The sequence below is a fragment of the Triturus cristatus genome, chromosome 12 (assembly GCF_964204655.1).
Source record: "Triturus cristatus chromosome 12, aTriCri1.1, whole genome shotgun sequence".
In the NCBI taxonomy this organism is placed as follows: Eukaryota; Metazoa; Chordata; class Amphibia; order Caudata; family Salamandridae; genus Triturus; species Triturus cristatus.
The window spans coordinates 232,970,116-232,995,245 of NC_140595.1; the positions used below are offsets into that span (position 1 = coordinate 232,970,116).

Below are 25,130 nucleotides of genomic sequence, written 5' to 3' on the forward strand. Positions count from 1 at the left end.
TTTTTGTTCTGTGTTGAGGTGTTGGTGTATTGATGCTGAAGTGGTGCTGCATTGGTTCTGAACTGCTGCTGGTGTCGGGCTGTGCAGGTGCTGAGCTGGTGTTGCACTGGTGGTGGTGCAATGATGTAGAGGTGGTGCTGTGCTAATGCTGAGATGGTGCTGTGTTGATAATGAGGTGTTGCTGCAGTGCATCTGAAGTAGCTCTGTGCTGATGGTGTCTTGTTGCTGCACTGGTGGTGGTGGTGTACTGATGAGGAGGTGTTACTGTGTTGATGCTAATATTGTTATATGGGGGCGGGTGAGGAGCCAGTGAAGGGAGATAAATTGCAGCGATAAGAAACAATACACAGACTGTTTACTGTAGAGCCGTCTGTTGGAAGTGTGGGACCGGTGGTCGGTCTGCCTCCTGTTACAGTGGCGGTACTGGTGTGCTTCTTGTCTGGGTAGCACAGGGGCACAAATGTTGCTGATGATGATTTAAAAACTAACAAATAGTGTAATAAAGGGCAATAATGTCAATGTCAAAATTGCAAGAAATAATAAAAATGAATAATATTATCATACTGTCACAGCAGCTTGTGGCGGAGGAGTTTGTCCCTCGGAAAACGAGGGAACCACGTGGGTGGGATGGAGGGGGCACGTGCAGTGGGGTGAAGGAAACACGCACCACAGCTGTGCAATGTGCAATAAGGTGAAAGGAAGCACACAAGTCTATCAAAGTGGAGGAACCTGCACAATGCTCCTAGTAGGTACGTAAGTCAAAAGGATATGTAGTTCCTGAGGGGAGTGAACAGGTCTCTTATGGATGCCCTCACACACCCCACGCAAGCAGGTGCAATGGCAAGACCAACCGCACCAACTGCAGATGGAACTCAGGAGCCAAACAGGCAAGAAAAACTAGTTGTGAATCTCTCTGACCGGATACTAAATGCGACGGAAGAAAAGGTCCTACATAAGGGACTCGGGTTTGTACCCACACCAGCCATAGACAACTTTAGAATCAACTGTGAGACCAATGACTTTTCTAGAAAGGCCCGTCTGAGGAGTTTCTTCACAGACCAAGCCAACTCTGTACCTGGGGATACGGGACTATGAAAACCCTCGACTTTTACACCGACTGCTGCGATGATGCAACCTGAGGTTTTAGCCTATGAGAAGGCAGTCCTTAAGGACATCAAGATGTTGAAGACAAAGGGAACTTTCCACTATACCTCACGACTGGAAAATGAGGCCATTAAAAATCTGACCAATGACAAATCTATCACTATAAAGGAGGCAGACAAAGGGGGAGCAATCGTCATCATGTCCACCACAGACTATAGAACTGAGTGCCTCCGGCAGTTAAATCACAGGACATACTATACCCCCCTAAGAGAAGATCCGACCACATGACTTCCCATCAAAGTCAGGTCCTTAGTGATGGAAGCCCTCACAAAGGGATGGATTACCAAAAATGAATTGGAATTCCTCATGAACGACAACCCCTGTATCCCTTACTTCTACACCCTGCCAAAAATTCACAAGGTTACCCTATCACCACCAGGGAGGCCCATTGTGTCAGGGATCGGGTCAGTGTTGGAACCCCTGTCAAGGTTTTGCAACCATTTCCTCAGGCATCTAGTAAAAAATACCCCAACATTTCTACAAGACACTAGAGACATCCTCAACATCATAGAACTACAAAACAAAGAGGGCCCCCATCTGGATGCTTTAATAACCCTGGATATGGAGGCCCTCTACACCAACTTTCCACAACCGGCTACATTAGAGGTAACAGAGGAAATATTACGCTCTACTGAATGGGTTGCCCCCACACCAATCTCATTCATTATGGAATGTGCACATGTTGCACTAATTGAAAACTATTAAATTTGAGGAACATTTACCATCAAACCCAAGGGACTTCCACGGGGAGCACGTTCGCCCCTAGTCTGGCATGTGCTATATGTCGGACTTTGAGGCAAAACAGGAGAACCAATAATCTAAAAAACCAACTAATTAGAACAAGACCTAAAAAAGAGCCGCCTATGAGAAACCAACTCTGGGACTTACCACCGGTCACTGGCCACTATCCATGTGGTCAGTGTATAGTCTGCCCATTGACCAAGACAAGTAAAATGGTTACCTTTACAGACACCTTCACCTGGTATCAAAAGGAACACACGAATTGTAACACCCACAATTTTGTATATTTAATCACATGTCCCTGCAATCTTATGTACGTCGGCATGACAACTCGCCCCATGAAAATCAGAATCTCAGAACACCACAGCAACATAAGGTGTAAGAGAAACAATACCAAGATGTGCACCCACTATACAGAAGCCAACCACACTGCCAACGACATGTGTTGGACCGTCTTGGAATCACATCCTTTGATCAGTAAGGAAGCCCTCTTTAGATCACAGCAAAAATGGTATTGAACAACTCCTAACCCTTCTGGCTCCCCCTACACCTTACCTGTGGAGGAGAATTTACCCCACGTATCAGTATTACCAATATACTCCCTTGAGCTGTTGCCTTCACTCTCCGCATGAGGACCATCACCCCTACTTTTATACACTAAGCACCCACTAAGAAAGGCAACGTACCACGCAGTATTTTACAAACAGAACTTCTGTCTGTCTTAGCACCCCACTAGACTACTCTCCTCAGTCACGAGGAACTTTACATCTCTCCTCTATATAAGAGGTTACTCACACTATTTTTGGTGCCATACATGCAAACTTGAAAAACGTTAACCCATAATGGCCATGTGTTACAGTATATTTCACCTTCTGCCCTATAGTAGTAGGCGACTAACACACATTCAGATTCTCACATAAGACACCGCAAACGCGAGTTTTCTAATAAAGCTGAATTAAAAATGAAGAACTACTAGATATAACCCTGAAGAATGGCCGCCGTCTGCTACGGTCGAGCCCTTCTGGGCAGTACGCAATGACAAAACACAGCAAAAATCTTAGCGCATAGAAGGCAGAGCACACGCAAGTGTTATAATAAAGTTTTTCAATAAAACTGCACTACAATTCAAGCACTACTAGATACAACCACCAAGAGGGCCGCCTGCTGCTACGGTCTGGTTTATCTGACCAGTGCTCGATGACAAAATATACTTAAACCTTAGCACTGGAGGGCAGAGCTACAGGAGCCAGAGCAAGGGTAGGATCTACGCTAGTTGCGCGCCACCCATATGTGAGTATCGTTCAGTGGCCACACGGGCAATCGAGAGTGTTGAAACTAGATGCCGGTAAGACTTTAACCTGTGCTTACGCGTAGACGCATGCGGCTGCGAGCTGGTCTTTGTCATTTGTTTTGCAGAGCTGAGCAACGAGGTGCTCTCTCGGCTATCCCGTCAGGTTGTGACCTCATTACCAGGGGTGAGTTGTTGTGCCTGAAATATGCACCAATGGCATGCTATGTAGACCACGATTTAGCTATCAACACTCCATTGGTACAAGCCTACAACGCCAAAAAATACAGGGGGGAAAAACAAGCCACGCTCAAGAATCCTACTGCATGCTCAGAGCAAATGACCACAGATACCGTGAGCGCTTTGAAATTGGTTAACGGTAACATTTTTTAACAGCACAAATTATGTCCTCTTGATAGTTTCACTCCATCTACCATGTCTGCATTGCTACATGATTTCACTCATCCTGATGGTAGGTTGCTATTAAATATGACGTGATGTGCACCGAGTCACAATTGTTTTAACCTTTACCCACCAATAGTGTATCCACCAATATTACCCTCTAGGCAACAACAAGCCTCTGCATGTAAAATACTGCACCATTGATGGATATTACTGCTCTCCAGATCTAGTTCTGGAATTTTATTAGTTTGTATCTCTTTCAGGTCTCACCTATCCAGGTCTTCAATCCTGGAACATCGCAAGCAATGCTGGTGACAAATACTGTACTCAGCACCGGCCTTGCGGTAGTGTTAGAGTTTAGGGGAACTTGACTCCCTTAGATACCGGTCCAGAAGAATTGCCGATTGACCCGCTAGGGGCAGAAGGCAAGAAACATGTCGACCACATACACTAACTAGACCCTGTAGGATCATCAACTCCAAACAGGGCTCACGCATTTTTAGTTAGGGTAGTACACCCCAAGAATAAAATGTGTTCCATATAGGGCAGTACTAAACCTATTTTAATTCACAACGCACATTCACTCCACTACCTTGACCACTCACCCTCACGCACCAAACGGCTGTCTCTTAACAGATCTCCGGCAAATACCCCCTTCGCGAGAGCCCGTTGGGCATTGCAGCGTCGGCCCGACAAGGAGCACAGCCCAATGATGAAGCATGACATCCTTCGGGGTGTGTGAGGGCAATCTATAAGAGACCTGTTCACTCCCCTCTGGAACTGCATATCCTTTTGACTTACAAAACGAAGCACGCACCACAGCTGTGCACTGGGGTGAAAGGAGGCACACACCACATATCTGCACTGTGCAGTGTTGTGAAAGGAAGCACGCGCCACTACTGTGCAGTGGGGTAAAAGAAAGCACTCGCCACAGCTGTGTACTGTGCAATGAAGGAAAGGAAGCATGCACCACAGCTGTGCATTGTGCAGAGATGTCAAAGGTAGCACGCACCACAGCTGCGCAGAGATGTGAAAGGAAGCACACACCACAGTGGTGAAAAAACGTGAATGTCAAAAAATGCGCTCCATTTTGAAGGTGTGTTCTGTGCAATGGGGGGAAAGGAAGCACGCATCACAGCTGTGCACTGTGCAGAGATGTGATAGGTAGCATGCACCACAGCTGCGCAGAGGCATTATTTAGCAGCCGGTGCCAGCAAGCACGCAAAAAAAGCAAGTGCCCATGTGCGCACCGGCAGGCACTGGCTCAAATTAAGCCCCCAGCAAAGGCCTGCGTTACGCCCCTGGATCGAGCGAGCACCAAAAGCAATGTGGAAAAAGGAAACACGCACCACAGCAGTGCACTATGAAGAGATGTCAAAGGTAGCAAGCACCACAGCTGCGCAAAGGTGTAAAAGGAAGCACGCACCACGATGATGAAAAAACGCTAATGTTAAAAGGTGCGATCAATTTTCAAGATGGTACCGAAAAAGAGGCGACTACAGAGGCCAACTACAGAGTACAGCAAATGTCTTGACAATAACATACTAATACAAATATAACGGTGCAGGAAGAGAGTGCTGACATAGATGAAATGTGAGTGCTGGAAAAAGAAGCGCGCACTCTTGTGGCGGTGGGGTCTGTCCCTTGGCCGGGGTGGAGGGGACGCGCCTTGTTAGTATCTTTTTGTCATGAATGCGAGTGCTGGAAAAACGCGCGCACTCTTGTGGCGGTGGGGTATGTCCCTTGGCCAGGGTGAAGGGGACACGCCTTGTAAGGAAAGCAGCAAGGTCTTGAAATGAAAGATGATCCACAACAGATGGCACACTGCATGCCGCTGCTCGCTCCCGACAGCTAAACGCTGTGGGAGTAAACATTTTCAGAAAAGGTGGGACATACACCCACCCGCCTTTGGCCAATTACGTGCTTTCATTTTTGAAAGCCACACGCAAAGGCCAATAGCATGTGTGGAAAATTGAACACCACACGCACGAGTTTGCAGAAAGTCTGAAGTGATTCCAAGTGGCCTTCTCCTGGAGTAGCGCATGCGCGCTGCACTAGGCGTGACCTAAGAAGCAGTGCACTTTCCCAGAAACTGAAAGATTTGCATATCTCCAAGTGCAATACTAGGTCCTGCACACAGCTATTAAACCAGGGGCCGCAAGAGTCCTAACACCCTTAGAGAAATGCCTCAAGGCCCACACAAACGTTAATTCGTATCGACCCTCTGCAATTTTTTTATTTTGGTCACTTTCGGTGGGCAAAATGCCTGAAGAGAAAAGATGAGATAGAGAATTGGGTATGAAAGTGTCCAGTAAAGAATGGGAACATCTCTATGACAAGGCCGGTTTGTTGTTTCAAAATGTCAATTTGAGGGAAACACAATATAAGATTCTCACATATTGGTACTACACCCCAGACAAAATAGTCTATTGGAATAATAAATCAAAACCTGATCTGTGTGGAGGAATGTGGGCCTCCAGGCATCCTAATACGCTTAGGGCCAGTTGTACGACCCTAAATTGCAGTCGCAAACGGGCATTCGGTCCGTTTGAATCCGTAATTTAGGGCATGGCCACGTACAAACATCATTTTGTGACTCAGTAAGTTTTACCGATTCGCAAAATGAGGTTTGCGACTCGCTATTAGGAAGGGGCGTGCCAAGGGTGTCCCTTCCTAATAACTACTCAAATTTGTATGTATGAATGGTCTGCGACCGCAATTGCGGTCGCAAAACACTTGTAATTTACCACCTACTTCAAGTAGGTGGTAAACCATTCACAAACCGGAAGGGGTCCCCAGGGGGCCCCCTCCCCTTTGTGAATGAGTCAAAAAATATTTTTAAGGGCAGGCAGTGATCCCAGGGACCACCACCTGCTCTTTAATTTTTTTTTTAAAAACATCTTGTTTTCCTTTAAGGAAAACAGGTTGCATTTTTTTTTTTTTAAACGGCTTTATTTAAAAGCAGTCACAGACATGGTGGTCTGCTGACCCCAGCAGGCCACCATCCCTGTGAGTGCTAGCAATTCCTAATGAGGTAGCAAATTGCGTCTGCCTCTTTAATATTAATGAGGCATGCAATCTGCAACCCTATTAGAAATCGCAAACAGTGTCTGAGACACTATTGTACATCCTAATTTGAGAGTCGCAAATATATATTTACACGATTAGAGGGAGATTTCTACCATAAATGTAATTAAGCGACGCATAGCTAACCCAGCTAACATAAACAGAGTGTTGAATTAAGGCTGTTGCACGCACAAAGGAGTGGTTTTTGGTGGGTAGGCAGCAAGAACAAGACAACATTTAGGCGAGTTGCATGGTGATGTTTTAGTTTTCATATACAGTTTGATGCTGTATGTGTCCTTCCTAGTTCTTATGCGATGATCGCATAAGATAAATGTACTATTAGGTCCGCTGTTTGGTCTTGGTGGGTTAATCAGGTGATAACTGTATGAAAACAAAGAAGGCCCAATTGTTAGGAATTAAGAATATGTCCGAGACTTGCGATTTGCCTATTTTTCGCTAGACGCTGCATGTGAGATTGCGAGCGGCGAGCAAGGCGTTGGAGAACGCCGCGCTGCTCCCCCTGCCTTTACCCTGCTACTACCACCGCCGAACCCCTCAAGGTACTTGTGGTGCTCAGCCTAATTCTGCCACGGGAGGCGGAGGCTTTCCGCTCACCTTGGCTCCCGCGACCTCGCAGCGACTCACGGGCATCTTCCTGCTTTGAGTGGAATCTGCCGGAAGCAGCTGGGGACTTGGAGCAGCCTGTGCTGCGCGCGGGATTGAGCCTGGTCCCAGGTGCCAGGTGCTGAGGAGCTGAAGAGGAGAGGAGCTGGGAGCCGTACGCACAAGGTGAGGGGGTGCCGTTCCTCTCCCCCCTAACTGCACTGCACCAATATTGATCTCCCCAAGCGCCCAACCACCTGACAGTTAGCCCTGACTCCCGTTTCCTGATTATCGATTACCGGTGTACTGGTGTACATCGGCTTGGATTAGTTCTGATTCGTGTACAGTCCGTCTGTGTGAGAGAGACCAGAGGATCCGGACCGGTATTTCCTGCACGCTCTTGAAGCAAGAGCCGCTTCGGAGCGCGGCGCAGGCACGGGTTGCGGACCTCTGACCTGCGGGACTGTTCTTCCTGGATCAACGAAGCGTTGCAGGGCAGCGCAAACTTACGGGACTCACAGGATCGGTTCCTTCCTGCCCCTGTTACCGGCCTCTACCTGCCCCAGATCAACGGAGCGCGTGGGGTCGCCCTGGTCAGATTGAAGGCAATGAAGGCAGCGCCTATTCTATTTGCCTCGCATACCTGTGTGTGCCAACAGTAGGGAGCTGGGGCTGCAGGGAATTTGGAGCAGCTGCTCTTAGTCTGTTTAACCTGCGTGCTTGAGCCCGCCACCCTACAGAAGCGGCCTGGAGGCTGGAGGCTCCGGAATCGGTCAGCAGCATCTGGAACTCGCCTCCTCGCTGTGCCTGTCTGGTGCTCTCATCTTTGGGTCCTTACCGCCACTCGTACGGTAAGAAGCTTTGACTGTAAGCCCCACAATCCTGTTACACCTGAAGTTTCTGGGCTCCCTCTTTTTGTTCTGTTTGTTCTGTTTCACCCCCGTCCAGCTGCTGCCTCCATCCTTGGCAGGCTGATTGGAGAGAGGAAGTCACTGCTGGGGTTTATTTTCCAGCAAGCAATCTGAGTGGAAGCGAGAGTCTGCTCCCTTTTGTCATTTAAGTACGCCGGTGTGAGATGTCTGCAAAAAAATTACGCTCAGGCCGTGTTCTTTCCTCGTCTCCAAGGCATACAAGTAGATTAAGGAGATCGTATGGTGGGTTCAGACATTTACAGCATTTCTGTTATAAAACTCAACCAGCCATTACTTGCTACTTCTGCAAAACTCCCCGGTCTGCTCCTGTGGAGGCAATACTGGGTCAAGAAGGCTCGCTCCTTAAGCCCATCCTAATAATATCACCTCATTTACCCTCGGGGGAAGCACAGAGGATTCCTTGTGGCCTCAGGGGGGGTCAAACAAGGCACTGCGAAGGGGCCACGACCCAGACGACTCAGACAAATTTAGGACTGGAGGACGACTCAAGTGGGCAGCTATCGGATCCACCTCCAAGTACAAATATGGGCCCGGTTCACGCGTCCGCCACTCAACTCAACAGAGCCAGCAGAGTAAACAGCACATCTCTTTAAACCAATCAAACTTTGAGCATCTTACGGCTGGTTCATTCACTGCATCTGTCGCTGACTTTTATGCAAAACTGGACCCGAACATCTCTTTACCCAGCAGAGTAATCAAAACATTACTGTGAATAGGGAAAAACCTAATAGTATGATTGTGGCTGCATCTGTTGTTTCTTCGGATCAGGGTGACGCTGACAAGGGATCAAGCGTTGACTGCGCACTTGGGCATATCAGAGGCCCCCAGGAGGTCTCAGGTGGGGTTGTTCTGGTTACGGAAGAGAAGGCAACTGCTTGCAGAAAACTTGATCAAAGGGAAGACTTTACACTCCCAGATATTGATATAGAAGTACAATCAAGGGGTTGGGAAGTCCCTTATGAGCAAGTTGACAAAGATGGCTATTCTAAGAGTAGATTCAGGGAGAAGAATACCCCAATAGTAAGCTCTTCCCCCAGACGGCTCTCATTGTGAAGCTGGGAAATGAAAATGAGAAGCATGATGTGCCCTCTGAATATTTGGTCTACATTGAAAGAATACTAGGTTCCATTCTATATTTACTGGAAAAATCTGTATTGAGCTCAGACCATATGCTTGAAATGATCTCTGTAATGTTGTTCGAAGTGCAAAAGGTAACAAAAACTGACATCATTAACCATTCGCCTAAGATATGTACGCAAACGGGGGAGCAGACAGATGCTAGGCCTCTTACTCCTGCTCCCCGGAGAGAGCTGAGTGATGCGTCTGTTCAAGCAGGAATACCCCTTTTTCTATTACCCCCCATTGAACCTTTGTGTAATCTTGACAAGCAAGAGCTTTGTTTAAACTCCCTCTTCGGGGAGTCCTTAGTGGGCCCTCCTCTGGGAAATGTCACACTAAAACCTTACCCCTTGTTTATCAAGGGAAAAAAGGGGGGCAGTATGGATAACAAGAAAGATGAGAAAATCAGGAGCTATGTGGGGCAAAAAGGTAGTGGAGAGATGGAGGGGAGGCCCCACCCCCATCCACCTCTCAGGGTAACCCCCTACTTTATCAGGTAAAGGGAGGTTAAACGCTAGGAAGAAGGGAGGTCTCACAATAACTCCTAAAGGGGATAATATGAAAAAGAAACATAAAAAGATAAGACGATTCCCTAAATGTAAAATGGCAAAATTACATTTTCCACAGATTCCCGATTGTCAGAGTGAACCCCAAATTACAATGGTGGAGGGAGGACCTAAATTGCCAGTTGAGGAGGGTGCTCCCAGAGACCCGACTATTGTACACTTTACATTAGAGGGGGGTATGGGGGCGACAGGAATGGCAAATATTCCATCAAGCCCAGTGTTGCAGTCTCCACAAGTACCCTATCCATTCCAGACCAGTGAGTTGCCAGCTTCCTCGACTGGGGGGTTTGTAAAGGGAGGTGGGGCAGTTATACCTCAGACACGACCTAGAGCATTGGGGGCCAGAGTGGATGCAAGCTTAATGGTGGGGTCTCATGTACTGGGTAACTCACAGATGGGATCTAATAGAACTTTCTCAGGGACAACAACATCGCATAACAGAAAGTCATATATCCCAATCACCACTACAGTATCGCATCTAACTACTCAGTTTAATGAGGAGGCACAAGCTGTCAGTTTCGGCGATAGAGTGCCTCTATGGATCCCTCCAAAGGGCGTTGTAAAGAAAGATAATGGGGTGCAGAAGGTCTCCTCTTCCATTGTGGATTTTATCTGGCTATTCAACAGTGAATCCTGCCCGGTAAATAGAGGATTAACTCTCAAGCTATTTTCTGAGATAGAGGCACTAAAGCTGGTGGAAAGTAGGGATATCTCATTCGTGAAGATTAACTTGCATGAGAGTCTCTTTTATTCCAGGGTCGTTTTTAGCTCTCTGATTGTGGCAAATTTGGTCCTGCAAAACTGTGAACATTTTTTAAAACGAGGGCTGGATTTAATGCCTGTATTAGATTCTAAGGAATATCATACTTTTTTCCCTACACTTCAGTACCCGAAAGTACAGAGGCCCGGTAATCCTGTGGTGTTAGACGCTTTGGGCCCCGACTCAGAGTTCCCATTGGGTAACAGTCTAAATATTAAGGTGTCATTAGATAAAAGGGGTCGTTCAATAAACTTGGTGTCAGATGATGTTGGCACCTATCAGGACACAGACATAGATGACGATATGGCTTAGTGGAGTGGGCTCGTAAAATCCTTGAAAATCAACTACCCGGTGGTAGGAAGAAGTGGTTCATTGAGGTAGCTAGGTGGGGGGTACGTCTGTCCTGGAATATGGCCGGTTTAGATCATAAAGATGAGAAATTTAATTTTCTAAAATCCTTGAATCCCTCAATTATATGCTTACAGGAAACCTGGGCGTGTAAAGATTTCGAGTGCGATGGCTTTTTTCTTGTCATGCCAAGCACTCCGAAAGGGGTCCCGCTAGCGGGGGGTATCCATCTTGCTTAACAATACGATAAACTGGAATCAGAAAGTCTTCCGCCATCCAACAAATCTGTGTATCTGCCTCAAGCTATCATGTTTGGAAGAATCCGGCAACCTTATTTTCTTTCTGGTGGCAAATCTATATATCCCTCCAGGGAGAAACTTTGACCATTTTTTAAGTACACTTTTCTCATATATTCATGAGATAGCTACCGTGGAAGAATGCCACTTGGTTGTTTTAGTGGGAGATCTGAATGCGAAAATGTTGAATTCTGCGCTGGAGATTTATGCCAATCCAGATAAAAAGGAGATTTGGCATATTCCAGATTCTCTCCTACCTCATAAAATAAAAACGGACAAACGGGGTCTACTTTTGCTTGATAGTGTCAGAAGCATGGACTTGGTCATTTTAAATGGTAGGGTCCCGCTTGATAAAATAGCAGATTTTACTTTCAACTTCCATCATACAGAAAGCTTTTTGGACTACGTGGTTGTCTCCTACCAAATGTTGGGGCCTGTAAAAATTTAGTGGTATCTCCGTCAATATGGAGTGACCACAGTGTATTGGGTTTGACAATTGCCTTTAATTTACCCACATTGAACCAAGGGAACCACGACCAGGGCTCTGTGGTTTTTAATAAAGCTAATGGCCGCTCCTTTTGGACCCCAAAACATTCTACAGTTTTTCGAGGCACAAATGAAGGAGATAAAAAATGTAGGTACCCACTCAACTGGCCCCCGTGTTGTAAACCAGGGTTTGCCACTGCTGAAAGTATTGAATCAAGAAATTAACCGTTTAATCAGAAAACAACATTTACAATTCTCCATTGGCAAACAACAAGAAATCAACAGCCTTAAGCTAGTTAGAAATCGTTATAAATTTAGAGGAAAGAGAAGGGAGTTTGATGCCAAATGGCTCAGGTTAAGGGAAGCCGCCAGAGCCAAAAACTCAAAAAAATACTGGCATCTGATCGCAGAATACTGCGATTCAAGACCGAGGGCTCTGCCTATTCCAATCCCAGAAAGGGAGTGGGGGGGTCTATATCTCACTATTATATGAAAACAATGGTACAGTACCTATTTTGATGCCCTCTATAGAGGAGTCTTCTCTTCTGGAATATGGTCCTCCATCAGGGGATGAAGTAGTGGGTTACACAAAGAACAGTAGATCCTCCGGTGCACAAGGGCCGAATGGAATTCCGATTGTGTTAATTAAAAAGGAGCCAGCGGCTTGGGGAGCGTTTTTAGCACCTTTGTTTGATTTCTGCTTCCGAACTACTAATATCCCCTCCTCCTGGAAGGGGAGCATTATAGTTCCTTTGTATAAAAAGGACCCAAAGAGTCAACCTACCAGTTTTAGACAGATTGCGTTGTTGGACGCTACGGGCACATTATTTGCAAAAAGCATACTCTGTCACCTGCAGCAATGGGCCAATGATCAGAACTTCTTACCACCAAAACAGGCGGGTTTTAGAAAGAATCACGGAACCCTGGACAACATTGCGGCTGTCCAGACCATGTAGAGAAACATACTTTCTCACGAAGCATGCCGGTCTATATGGCTTTCATTGATTTCTCCACGGCGTTTGATAAAGTGGATCATTAAACGCTGTGGAGAAAGCTTCATCATCTCGGAATGCCACACCATCTTCTGGGCCTCTTGATAGAATTACATACAGACACGTGGTGTCAAGTGATGATGGGAGGCCAGGTCTATCTTGCAGGATCGAGACTGATAATGGGCTGAAGCAGGGCTGCCTGTTGGCCCCTCTTCTGTTTTCCCTCTATATATATGATCTTCCAGGCAGATTAAATTCAGTGAGGGGGGATGCCCCTAGAATTTGTTCATTGTCTATAGCTTCCCTACTTTATGCAGACGACGTTGCAATTTTTGATTTAACTCCTATCGGCTTGCAAAGTCGACTGGATGTCCTAACTAAATATGCGGAGGGTCATTTTTTGAAAATTAATATTTCCAAAAGCAAAATCTTAATCTTCAGCAAGAAAGGTCATAGAATAAAGAAAGGGTATAAGTGGTTGTTAGGGCATGAAGATCTTGAATTGGTCGAATCATATTTGTATCTGGGGAAGGTTTTTACAAAATACGGGCGAGACTCAGAACATATTAAATTATGTGTTGGTAAGGCCGCCTCCCAGGCTGGAGCTCTGAACAGGTTTTATAAAATTTGTGGGAGATGTCATTTTGGTCATGTCCTGTCAGTATTTAAGGTTAAAATTCCGCCCTCATTAACTTATGCTGCAGAAGTATTGGATAATAATTACTGGCTCGCCTTTGACAAGGCTGAAGGCCGGTTCTTCCACCAAATTTGTAATCTAAATTCTCTGGCCGCCCCACATGTTTTACGCTTGGAATTTGGCTTAGTCTACTCTTTTATTTTAGCTTTGTCAGTGGCCCTGAGGTGGGGGAACGCTCTCCTTTGGGGAGATGAGGGTTCCTTCAGGGCTACCCTGAGAGTGGAAATCTTTGACAAGCGAAAAGATCATTCAGCATTTCTTAGATCATTTGCTTATGCAAATGACTTATTTGGGCTCAGTTTAAATAGTAATTCACCTATGCCAAAGTCTGCATTGAAGCTATTCATAAAGAAGTCTGCAAGCTCTATTAGCATGGCAAGAGATATTGCTCTAAGTAAATCTAAGTCCCAAAATGAGTTGGTTTGTGGTAGTGCCTTGGGGAAAAGGCCACAACCTTATTTAATTTGGAATCATCCACATGGGATTAGAAGACTGATACTTATTTTGAGAATTAATCTGTTGCCCTTAAGAGATGTTACTGGCATATGGGATAAAATCCCGAAAGAAGAGAGAATTTGCTAATTATGTTATACTAAAATCCAGGATCTTAATCATGTTTTATTTGTGTGTCCGGAATTACAAAGGGCAAGGCATTTGTTTTTAAGACCATCATTTATTAAAATTAATATTCATTCAGCCCAGGAGGCCAGAGTATTTGTTTTATCCCCACCAAATTAAATGGTCTGTTATAGGATATTCCAATTTTTTAAAACTTTTTTGGCTATTTATTAGGGTTTATTTAAAATCTTGCTATTAGTTGCCATTACTGTAAAAAAAGCATATTCATCCTTCTGCCACACTTTTTAATCTATTGTTGTATTTTAGGATAAAAAGGGAAATATTCTCTGGATTGTATTTAAAATTGTCTTTTTTACTGTATTGATGCATTTTGTGGACCTCCCGTAGGAGTTCCTTAACAAATAATACCTTTTTGATTTGATTTGATTTTGAAGAATGTGAAGAAATGAGTTCTACTTTAAAATCAATTGATTGCAACATGAACGCATCAGATCAATTTTATTCAATAGCTTCAGCAGTTAAAACTGCTTTTGGATCAAAACAGAAATCTAAACGTGACGATTTCTTTTTTTATTATTCCAAACATTAATACTGCCGGCTTGCTATAGGGGTTTAGTGAAAAATCTTCTGTAAAAACTACAGTGTGCAAGTTTCTGCATACGATTTTGTGTCTTAAGGCAAAGTACAGAGCACATCGTTGAATATGGGCTACTCACCAGTGTGGTTGCTGTTGCTTTCTATCCTCTCATAATCCAAGGAATAAGTCTCAGCTTCTTCTTTTATGTGGATTGAAACAACTTCACATCCTGTTATACAGAAATAAAGTGTGAGTGCTATCGTCCAACAAACAGAAATACATTTTATGACAAAAGATTTTACTCAATAGATCAACCATTTATAAAACTGGTAGTATAAAGTGAAATGGAGTTAGCTTAACAATGTTACTAAATTTGTTTTCACAGCTGCCATAGACAGCTCGTGGAACTTGGTAATGGTGCGCTGTTCAAGGAATTAGTTAGAAGCGAACACGTTTTTAAAAGACACACTTGTGTGTGTGAGTGGCGGGGGAGGGGGGGGGCGGTGCTGGACCCGCAAAAGCTGGATGCAGCCCTTCAGAGCTCCAAGCGGCTCGGGGAAGTGGACAGATTATGCCTTTCCTCTCTTGAAAAATCTGTTGCTGGCGCCATCGGAGCGTAGGCGCCACTCGGACAGCTTTTAGTTTTCTCTCAAACGGCTATGCCAACACCTGCACATGCACTCCAGAGTTGACAAGCATCCTGAAGGACGCCATTTTTCCTCGCAGGAGTTGCTCTTGAAATGTTCTACACATGGATTTATGACTGCCTTTTTCACATGAGGACTTGAAGTTTTTGTTGTTCCCGAGTGCACGGCGTTTTTTTATGAGACATATTCTTGAATGCACAAGGCACTTCTAATCTTGCTCCCTTAATATGTGACTGCCTCATTACATTCCTCTACACTTTTGCTTGTTGTGTACAGGTGCAAGTTCTGCTTATACCAATATCTGATGCATAGACTTTGACTTCCTATTTCATCTTAACGGCGTCACTCCTTGGTCAGGGCTAAGTTACTGGTACTCAGGGGCGTAGGTAACACTAAAATTCTGGAAAATTCTGGGGGGGGACAGGGACAACCTTGTGGACTTTCCAGGGACTCCATACAAATCGCCTGTTGTGTGAGACCGTGCGCCCGTTAAACAAATACAATCGCATAGTTTGAAGTAAAATATTGAGAAAGACAGGCATTCGTCACAGTTTGCAAGTATGCTATATTGTTATTTACATTCACATAGTAATTAGACCAAATGTTAAAAAAAACATGTATATGAATCTTGCATCTTCATGCACAAAGCAAACAAAGGTCGCTGACTTTGGGTGGGGGTGTCATGTTTCCAAGTGCATTATGGTTTGAAAAGTACATGCTGCTGTATTCCTGGTCTCCAGCAATTTTCAGGCAACAATAAAAATGTGAAGATAACTCTGGTGATTAATTTTCTTTGTTGAGAGAGAGATCGGAGGTTTGTCTAGTGGATGTTTTGACTCAAGGTAAGGTAGCCACAGTGGGTTAATATGCCTGCTGCAAAGAACGTTTACCACGCAGATCACAAAGTGCATATAATGTAAATAGGTCAGTGGGTTACTGCTTTTGTCTGAGAGATTCTTTTGTTACTTGAAGTTTATAAGTTAAAATTCTAACATAGAACAGTGAGCTATTAACCCTCATCAAAGAGCTGCATGAAAACTGCAAGGTATAGATTAGACCGTTATGATTTTCCCCCTGTCTTTCTTTAGCCTAATGTTGGAAAATGGGTTCATTTGGATATAAATCAATTCTAATTATTAAGGAGAACCCGCAACCGTGGTGTTATGTTTAAATTGCGAGTTTTGGCTTTTCCAGTGTTGCAAAGTCATCCTCTGCCCTGGGTGTCGCCCTCAACTGTTTGCCGACTGCTACTGGCGGTAACTGACTCTGACTGACTCTGGGCTCTGCCTAACCAGGCCCAGGACAGGTGCTATGCTGAAAGACTCACTTAAAAATACAGTGAAAACACCCACATACACTATGGGTTAGGGTACCACTATGATTGGCATGAGCTCCCCTATAAGGCTCTAGTACATGATAGAACAGGGGGATTAAAACTACCTCTAAGTCCCTAGTATATAATAGGGCATGGCAGTTTAAAGGCCAGCAGCTTTTCTGCACTTGCATGTGTGGCATGCTGAAGTGTGAGGTCAGTTTAAACGCAGTCCAGTGTTGCAGGACTGCTTTTAAAATGTAAATAGTGCCTAAATTGACTTCTGTGTTTGGGCCACTTACAAATTTATAAACTACAATGTTGGGGCATATTAAGTATCCCCAGAGATTTCCCAAGGTGTCCCGTGGTTGAGGCGGGGTGTCAGGTATCTATAAAGAGGACCCTTATAAAATGAGATTTATATGCCCTGGGTTTAGTGAAATTGAATATTGCATTCCCCACATTGTAGTAAAGTGCTTTCCCAAAATCGGCTTTTGTGCTAGGAGCACTGTGAAGTGAGGATCTGCAATATTTTGATATAATCTGAACCCCTAAAGTCTTTTCTAGGTGTTCTAGGTGTGGGGAGGCCTGTAGTGATAATTAAGGTCCTTATAAAACATGTTCTATAGGCCCTGGTATTGGATAAATTGCAAAGTTCATTTTTCCATTGCAGATCCCCAGCCCATAGGTTAACATTGCAAGAGGTTATTAATTAATAACTGGAGAAAGGGAAACCATAAAACTAGGATTAAAGGACTCAGTAGAATGGTAATGATAAATGCAACACATTGGTATTGTTGAATGTATTCTAAATTGTACACAGAAGAAGTTATAAGACTTTCTTGTCTGTAAGCCAAAATGTAGCCCTCTAGTGCTCTGCCTTGATTGGTTAAAGATAAGTGGATTAGCCTGGCTGTTTGAAGAGGTATTAAATAGCCCCTGGGGTTAGGAAGCCTTTCTGGGAGGAAAGGTAGCTGGGCATAAGAATGCCAGAACCAGGGCGAGGGGTAGAAAACAATACTCTTCAAGGGAAGGAGGAGACAAGCTGGAGAAACCATTTTCATTTACACCTCTCCCCCTGCTCCACAGCCAGATAGGGTGATTAAGGAGGAAATCCCAGATGTAAGGGGAGTGGCCCTATGCAGATGAAGTCATCGTGTAGGCTGGTTTAACTAGTTCTGCTCCCTCTGATGGAAAATCAACCATGATGAATTTTGGAGAAATGATGCTCTCTGGGAGAAATAATGCCACACTTTAGAGGATCTGGTCATAACCAGGGGTGTTGCCCGGCACCTCATTGGACAGGAGTGACCTCCTGCTTGACACAGAGTACTTGGAATAAGTATCTGAGAGGGACAGAGCCTCTCAGATGACACTGCTTGAAACTTGAGACAAGAAGGGTCCCTGCTAAGGAGTTTGATTTGCACCAACCAGGCCCTGTACTTTGAAGATTGCCCCTGTTGCACGATCTGGAACTACAGCCTTGTGGACTACCTTGCTTCAAAAGGACTGAAGAGTGGACTCGCTGCAAGCTACAGGTTAGCAGAGCTCACCTGGGCCATCACCACCAAGAATCCCCAGCCTGCAGAACTACCAGTGAATTTGTAAGGGTTATGTCCAAGTGGATTGTGGGAACTGAAGTCTCAAACTTTCAAGGACCATCTTAGAGATGACAGACCATTGGAGTAAGTTTGGGACACTTTGGGAACCTTTGGGGAACTTCAGGAAAATGTTCCAGAGGTCTGGAGAAGTTTGGAGCAACTTTGGAAAAAAAGCTCCATTAGTGGACCGACTTGACCTGACCAGCCAAGTCGGCAACCCTCAAACGCGATCTGGCCTGTCGTCCAGGTTCCTGCGGCCGAAAAGCTCCAGAGGTCCCACTTCCAGAGTTTGACCAGGCATAGGCGGAAACTCAATCCGGCGAACCCTCATCGAATCCAGCCTGGTGTATAGCATCGAGGGACCCCGCAAGAAAAAGCTCAGTAAATGTTTTTAATTTCGAAGGTAGAAAAGGTGACCGGGACCAACCGTGAGAGCCAAGCAGCCCACCTTCAACTGCAAGCCGGCCTGAATCCCTGGCTCGTCCCGCTGGAAAGCTCCAGAAATCAAACTTCCATAAGTTTGACAGGAAGCTTGTTGCAAGGCAAGCCGCCGAACCCTCACCAAATCCGGACTGGCTGAGAGCTTCGAGGGACCCCGGGAAGAAAAGCTCCAGAAAAGCTTGCATTGTTTGTTAGATGTGACCTGCATGACTGGGCCTAATACTGCAGATGAGGCCTCACCAGTGGTGTTTACAGAACTTACACCTGTCTACTAAGTTTGCACCCTGATATCCAATCCAGAAGTATTCATACTGCCCCACGTTGTTGAAAAGTGAATTCCACAGATTGCATTCTTTAGAGCCATCATCCCTCTGTCATCCTGGACCCAGATTCTTGTCCACTTGGAGCTTTAAAATGTAAAGTTACTCTGCTGAAAATCTAATTTGTAATCTTTAAAAGCATAGTTTTTTCCTTGAAAGCCCACTTGAGTGTCCCTTATTTGAGAAGACCCACAGCTGTCACAGACAAACACAAAGAGACAGCACAGAGGGCATGTGGTGCTAAAGCACTTGGCACATATTTTATCAAGAAGATGCCCTAGCAGGCTTGCGATTTCTAAAGGTGGACGGGGCGCCAACTGGTACAATGGGGTCATAAGAACTACTCACATTTCGATTGTTGGTGCAATATTGTGAGCAAATCTCTTGTACTTTTTGTCATTCACAAACACAAGAACAGGCCAAAGTGGGAAAATTATGTTTTAAATTGGGAACATTGTCAGGCCATTAATGGTGTAGGCTTGATAATGAGGCAAGTTGGTTTACACTTGGCGTGCCTGCAAAAAGGGGCCTCATATTTCTATCCGGGTTCTGAGTGGTACTGCCTGAATAAGTGTGGCTTACCTTTAATGTTACCAGAGGACTCCATAATGTCATCAGTGGTCAAGTCATGGGCTTTCCCTTTTCCTGACATTGCTCTCAGGTGTATTAGTCCACTTGGTTAAGCGTATGTAATGCAATACTATCTATCCCAGAATGCATTATTGTATTTAAGGAGAGTCGGGGACAGAAAAATAGCATTTTTCCTGATACGGTTTCATCTGGTACCTTTACTAGGCTTCTTAGTGAAGTAGGAAGGCACATGAGAAAGTGCCCTATGCAGTCTGTGAACGCTAATTTTAAGCCCCAGCTCCCACTTGAGCCAAGTGTCATCTGTGACTGCTGCGCTTAACCCCACAGTCAGACTCTGATAATACTTCAGTTCTTGAGACCTTGACATTCAAAATAAAATAAGCAGAAAGCAGTGGTCGAAGTGAGGGGAAAAAAGTAGGAGAACTGTGGGCGTAGATCAGAGGGCGAGAATAACCTGAGATTTGGGTCTGTGGGCAGAGTCAGAGGTGTGGCCAGAAAGGGCAAAACTTCCCTATTTTTAGTATTTCTTTGGCATTTCACTGACCAGTTAATTCAACCAATAGATACACATGTTTATTTAAGGTTTAATATGAGTTATTGACATTGAAAACATATCCTGCTTTGTGAATGTATTTTAATCACAGAATGTGCCAAATACGCTTAAAAGTGGAAACACAAGCCATTTGTCTCCGAGCCATGGAGTTTCTGTCATCAGCAGTTCTAATTCTTTTTTCCACAACAGCAGTTCAAACATGAATGGCAAAATATCCTAGTTTACAAATGTTTTCCACTTAATTATGACTGCACCATATTTGCCACATAATACATCATCCGCTGAACAATCTAACGATTTCACCCCAAAAATTGTTTGTAGCTCAAACAGATCAAAAACTACTATAAAAATGTGACTTATGTTGCTGCGAAGTGGAGGGCTCTCTGCAAAGGTTGACTAGTCACCTTTCTCACTGCTGCATTTGTATGTTACACAGGTACTAATGAGGCAAAAGCTTTGCAGAGGCTGTTAGTTTGTATGAAAATGTCAAAATAAAGTATGATAAAATCTACCGCATTACTCTGTAGGCTTTTTTTACTGCATAATTTAGTCAACATTGCGCCATCATTTTGTCCTCCATTGCTGCATAACTCCAGTGGTCCAAAAGCAGGCAGCACGTGTTAATAGTGCTTGTGCATGAAGCAGAGACCATGAAGTTTGCGCAATTAGTTTGGTGTGCATGCAAATCCTACATTGACAATCCTTGACTACTGCTGAAAAAGGCCAATGGAGGTACCAAAGGGTGAGATGGACTGGCCTCAAGGTCTTGTGACCTCAATGACAGAGTCATTGTCGCTCTAGGTTGTGCTTCTTTGTATGCCCGCCCGCAAGACTGGGGGTGAACTTCAGTATGTATTGTGGTGGACAGGCCTTCAAGGATAAGCCATACTAGCCACTGCAAGGGTCCACCTGCTGGTGCTAAGACACCAGGGTTTCAAAGGTTTTCAGGGCCTTCTAAGGTGTATCATGGGAATGTGCTCTGTCAAGAGAGTGGGCTGGTGGACTGGTCATGAAGGCTGAACCTGGTTCTCCAGTTCCAAATTCGGCAGCTCTGGCCAGAGTGCCACATCCTCTCCCCACTGAACACCATACTGCCCCACTGAAAGAAACTAGCACTACTTTCAGCTACAACCCAATTGTGCTGCGACTCAATTCAAATTATGCACTAGACAAGAGTAATATGCTGCCTGAAAAAAAAGTAATAACATCCTGGAAAAAGCAAACACTCATAGGGAATGCAAGGATAAGTAAAGCACGTGAAATGTAAGCAGGAACAACATGGTTACCTTAACGCGTTTACACTCAATATTCAGACATCAGTGAGTGATTGTGTCTGAAAAGTTCAGGACATGACTACAAGACCCCGAAGGGACCAGTTTCAATGTCCATTGCTTATATTCTTACAAAACTTAAGCAGTTTGCTTTAAAAAGACCACGTCCATGAACACAGAGCAGCGGTACACATTTTATACTCTAAAATAATTAAAACAGTTGAAAAGGATCACATTAAACATTTCCCACTCCACCCATCAACCAGGTTTTGCAGTCCCTCTAGGAATGGTGCCCTTCCCTGCCCTGGGAAAACAATGATGCTCAAAGAAAGAAGGTAAAAAGAAAGTAGTGCTTCACTCGCAAACTCTGTTAATTGGCGCTAATGTGTGTGGGTGTAAATAACACCAATCTGGCCTGCCTGTGACCAGTCTGTATTGCTTTAATTAGTTATTTAATTATTTTTCGTATTTTGATAATTTTTTCCCTCCGTCCAGATATTGCACTTTGGAATAGAAAAAGGTCAGAAAATGGGAACATTTCCATTCAAAGTGTTTCGTTCTTTTTTGGAACTATTTCACAGGGAAACAAATACAGGAACGGAGAGGCAAGAGAGGGTAAGATCTGTCTCTTGAAAAAAGCAAGTGAGGAGGAGCGAGACAGAAAGTCAGGGAGGAATAAAGAGAGAGAAGGGGGAGGAGGGCAGCTGCCAGAGGCAGAGCAGGAGAAATGGACACTTCTCTGTGCAGGAAGGAAAAGAGACAGGGTTTTTTTCCTTCTCTGCCCGTCCTAGAACGGCGAGCTTTACTGCAGCATAACAAAGTGGAGAGGGCGGGTGGCCTCTGTGACTGGAGTCAGATCACAGGTAAAGTGCAGGGCCATTAACGGTAGCGCTTTCACGCGCTAATGGCCCTGAGAATCACAGAAGGAAGAGGGGAAATCCTTTTGTTCCCTCGTCCCCCCACCCTTGTACCCGTGTTCCTCCGACTCCAAAATCTGGGGGGGATATATCCCCCGCGTCCCCCCCCACTTCCCAAACCCATGCTGGTACTCCCTTCCCTCCATCATTATTTTTTTCCAACTTTCCATGCGAGATCTTGAAAACCACACAGAGTCCGGAAATCACTTTCGCTTTTTAAATTTGCAAGCAAAATCCATATTCAACAGGCCTCCCATACTACTACTACTGTACCCTCAAAACTCATGGAAGGTGTCCTGGATGTTGGAAGGTAGTGCTTGCTTCATCCTCAGGCCTCTGGAGTCATCTCAAAGAAATCTGCTCTTGCTACCTCTGTTAAACGGCCAAAGAAAGGCCTCGAATCCCCCTCTCAATCACCCCCCTCTTTGACCTTGAAGGATGTTATGGCGGAAACTAGGCCCCTCCAACCATTTATTATTTACACTAGTGCCTCTTTTGCAATGAATTGAGGACAAAATGTCTTCTTACGACCAGCGGATTACCCTACTTGAACAACGGGTGAGCTATTTAGAGGATTCCACTTCTGCTATATCTCAAATGGTTAAGGTCATTGAGCAGCTAAAGCGATTGATGGAGAATTTGGAAAATAGGAACAGAAGTAACGACCTTAGACTCTTTAGTATCCAAGAAGGCTCAGAGGGTTCTAATATGATTGCTTTTTTACACAACAGTAATCTCTACAATATTGCATTTGCCAATTGCACCTTCGCTCACTATTCAGCAAGCTCACTGCCTAGGTCCCAGAGCTTCCGCCTCCTCAAATTCACATCCCAGTAGGGCCCTCTTATTTTCTTCACCGCCACACTGTTCATGGCGGTTGCAAAACCATGAAAACAGTGGCGGTGAGGAAACTAGTAATATGCTTGCCAGTGCCGCAGGAGCACTGCCAGCATATTACCAGCCTCACACCGCTGCAAGACCGCTAGGGATTGTGGATCTCTAGTGGTAGCAGTGGTTCTGTGGCGGTCCAACTGTCATAATCAGAAATGGCAGGTGGACCGCAAGTCTGCCACCACAAGGCAGTCGTAATAAGGCCCTAAATAATTACTTTTCTGAACTAAAACCCAAATCTTCGTTGTTGCTGGATCTCTCTATTCTAGAACACCCTTTACCTTTACATAAAGAGGATCTTCATTCTGTAGTGCAGCATCCTCACAAGCACCAGGCCCAGATGGTTTCACTGTTGAATATTACCTTCAGTTTTCAAAACTCCTCTTTCTCAAGCTTTTCAGACTACTCAATTATTTCATGAATCTAAACTCCTCTTCTGGCTAATTTTCACATTGTGTCTAATTCCTATGAAAGATAGAGATCCGGCCCAATGTAAAACGTATAGTACTTAAACATTGGCATTTTGTATAATGCAGGGTTACACTTTCTTCAGCAACTTCACACAAGTGTTATATGCAACTCCGTAGCCAGCTTTTTGGTACAAGTTAACAAATCAAGAAAGTTCTCTGCTAGATTACATTTCTTTTATTAATGCACGTTGTATTATATTGTAATGTTATGATTAAATGATTGTTTTATATTTTTATATTAGCATGGCACATGTATTTTAATGCTTTTATTATAATGATATGGATTTTATTCTTTGTGATTATGTACAAACTTTTATGGTTTTACGATAACTAAATAAAAGGAATTGAATTGAATTACAGACCTATTTTATTATTATCGATTGTAAGATATTTGCTAAGGCTTTAGCTTTAAGATTACTTCCCCTGATGCCTGATTTAGTCGATCTCGAGCAATCTGGTTTTATTCACAGAAATGTTGCTGACAACTCTCATACCTTTCTGAATATCATTAACAAAGCCCATAAAATAAAAGACTCTTTGGCAGCAATATCTCTGCATGCGGAGAAAGCTTTTGGTAGGGTTCATTGGTGATTTTTAATGAAATCTTTTTTGCAGTAGCACAGATTTGGTCCTTATCTCCTCTAACTTATCTCTTTGCCCTATTCCTCACCACATTAATCAGTTATAGTGAATGGTATACAATTTCTTACTTCTATCTTAACAGACAAACTTGACAGGGTTTCTCTTTATCTCCTTTGCTCTTTGTTTTAGTCCTGAAACCCTTCCTTCGCCTATTAAGTACCTCAGAACAATTTTCCTGGTTCAACATCAAGGATGTTCACATAAAGTTCACTGGCTTTGCATATTATATTCTTCTTTTTATGTCACATCTTGAATGTTCTCTTGCTGCTTTTTTTCATGAACTCAACTTTTATACCGTTGTTTCTGGTTACAAATTAAATGTAGACACACCAGTAATAATGCCGCTCAGTAAATATTGTATCAAACAACCTTTTATTGAGCCAGCATTATCCTGGAATTCCATCAAAATCAAATGTTTAGGAGTTTGGTATGCTACTACTCGGAAGGATAGTCTAAAGACAAATTTAGACATCCTTACAGCTAAACTTAATCACTTTTTGCAGAATTGGTCTCCTCTATATCTTTCATGGTGGGGTTGTTTAGATACCATCAAAATGATGCTCTTCCTCATTATGAATGTATTCCTCAGGATATTACAGATTAGGATCTCTAAAGGATTCTTTAGCTCCATTGACAAGCCCCTTTCTACCTTTGTACCTTTGTGTGGAATGGCAAACTATCTCAAATGTCTTTGCAAAAATGAAATCTTCCTAAGATTTCTGGAGGTCTTAATTTCCCTGCCTTTATTACCCTTTATCAAAATACTGTTTTTTTCAGATTCAAGATCCATAATACATTCAAGATAAAACAGAACAGTCAATTCACAACTCCTTAATAGTTTTTCACAATAGCTATTGC

General features: G+C 44.1%; 1 protein-coding gene across 1 annotated transcript in view; it reads right to left on the reverse strand.

The window, feature by feature from the left end:
- Positions 1-25,130, reverse strand: part of LOC146775774 (uncharacterized) — a 197,105-nt gene that overhangs the window by 55,532 nt on the left and 116,443 nt on the right. Inside the window, exon 4 of the mRNA XM_085637690.1 lies at positions 14,756-14,845. Within this exon, the coding sequence (XP_085493816.1) occupies positions 14,756-14,845 (90 nt within the window). The remainder of the gene's footprint in view (positions 1-14,755; positions 14,846-25,130) is intronic.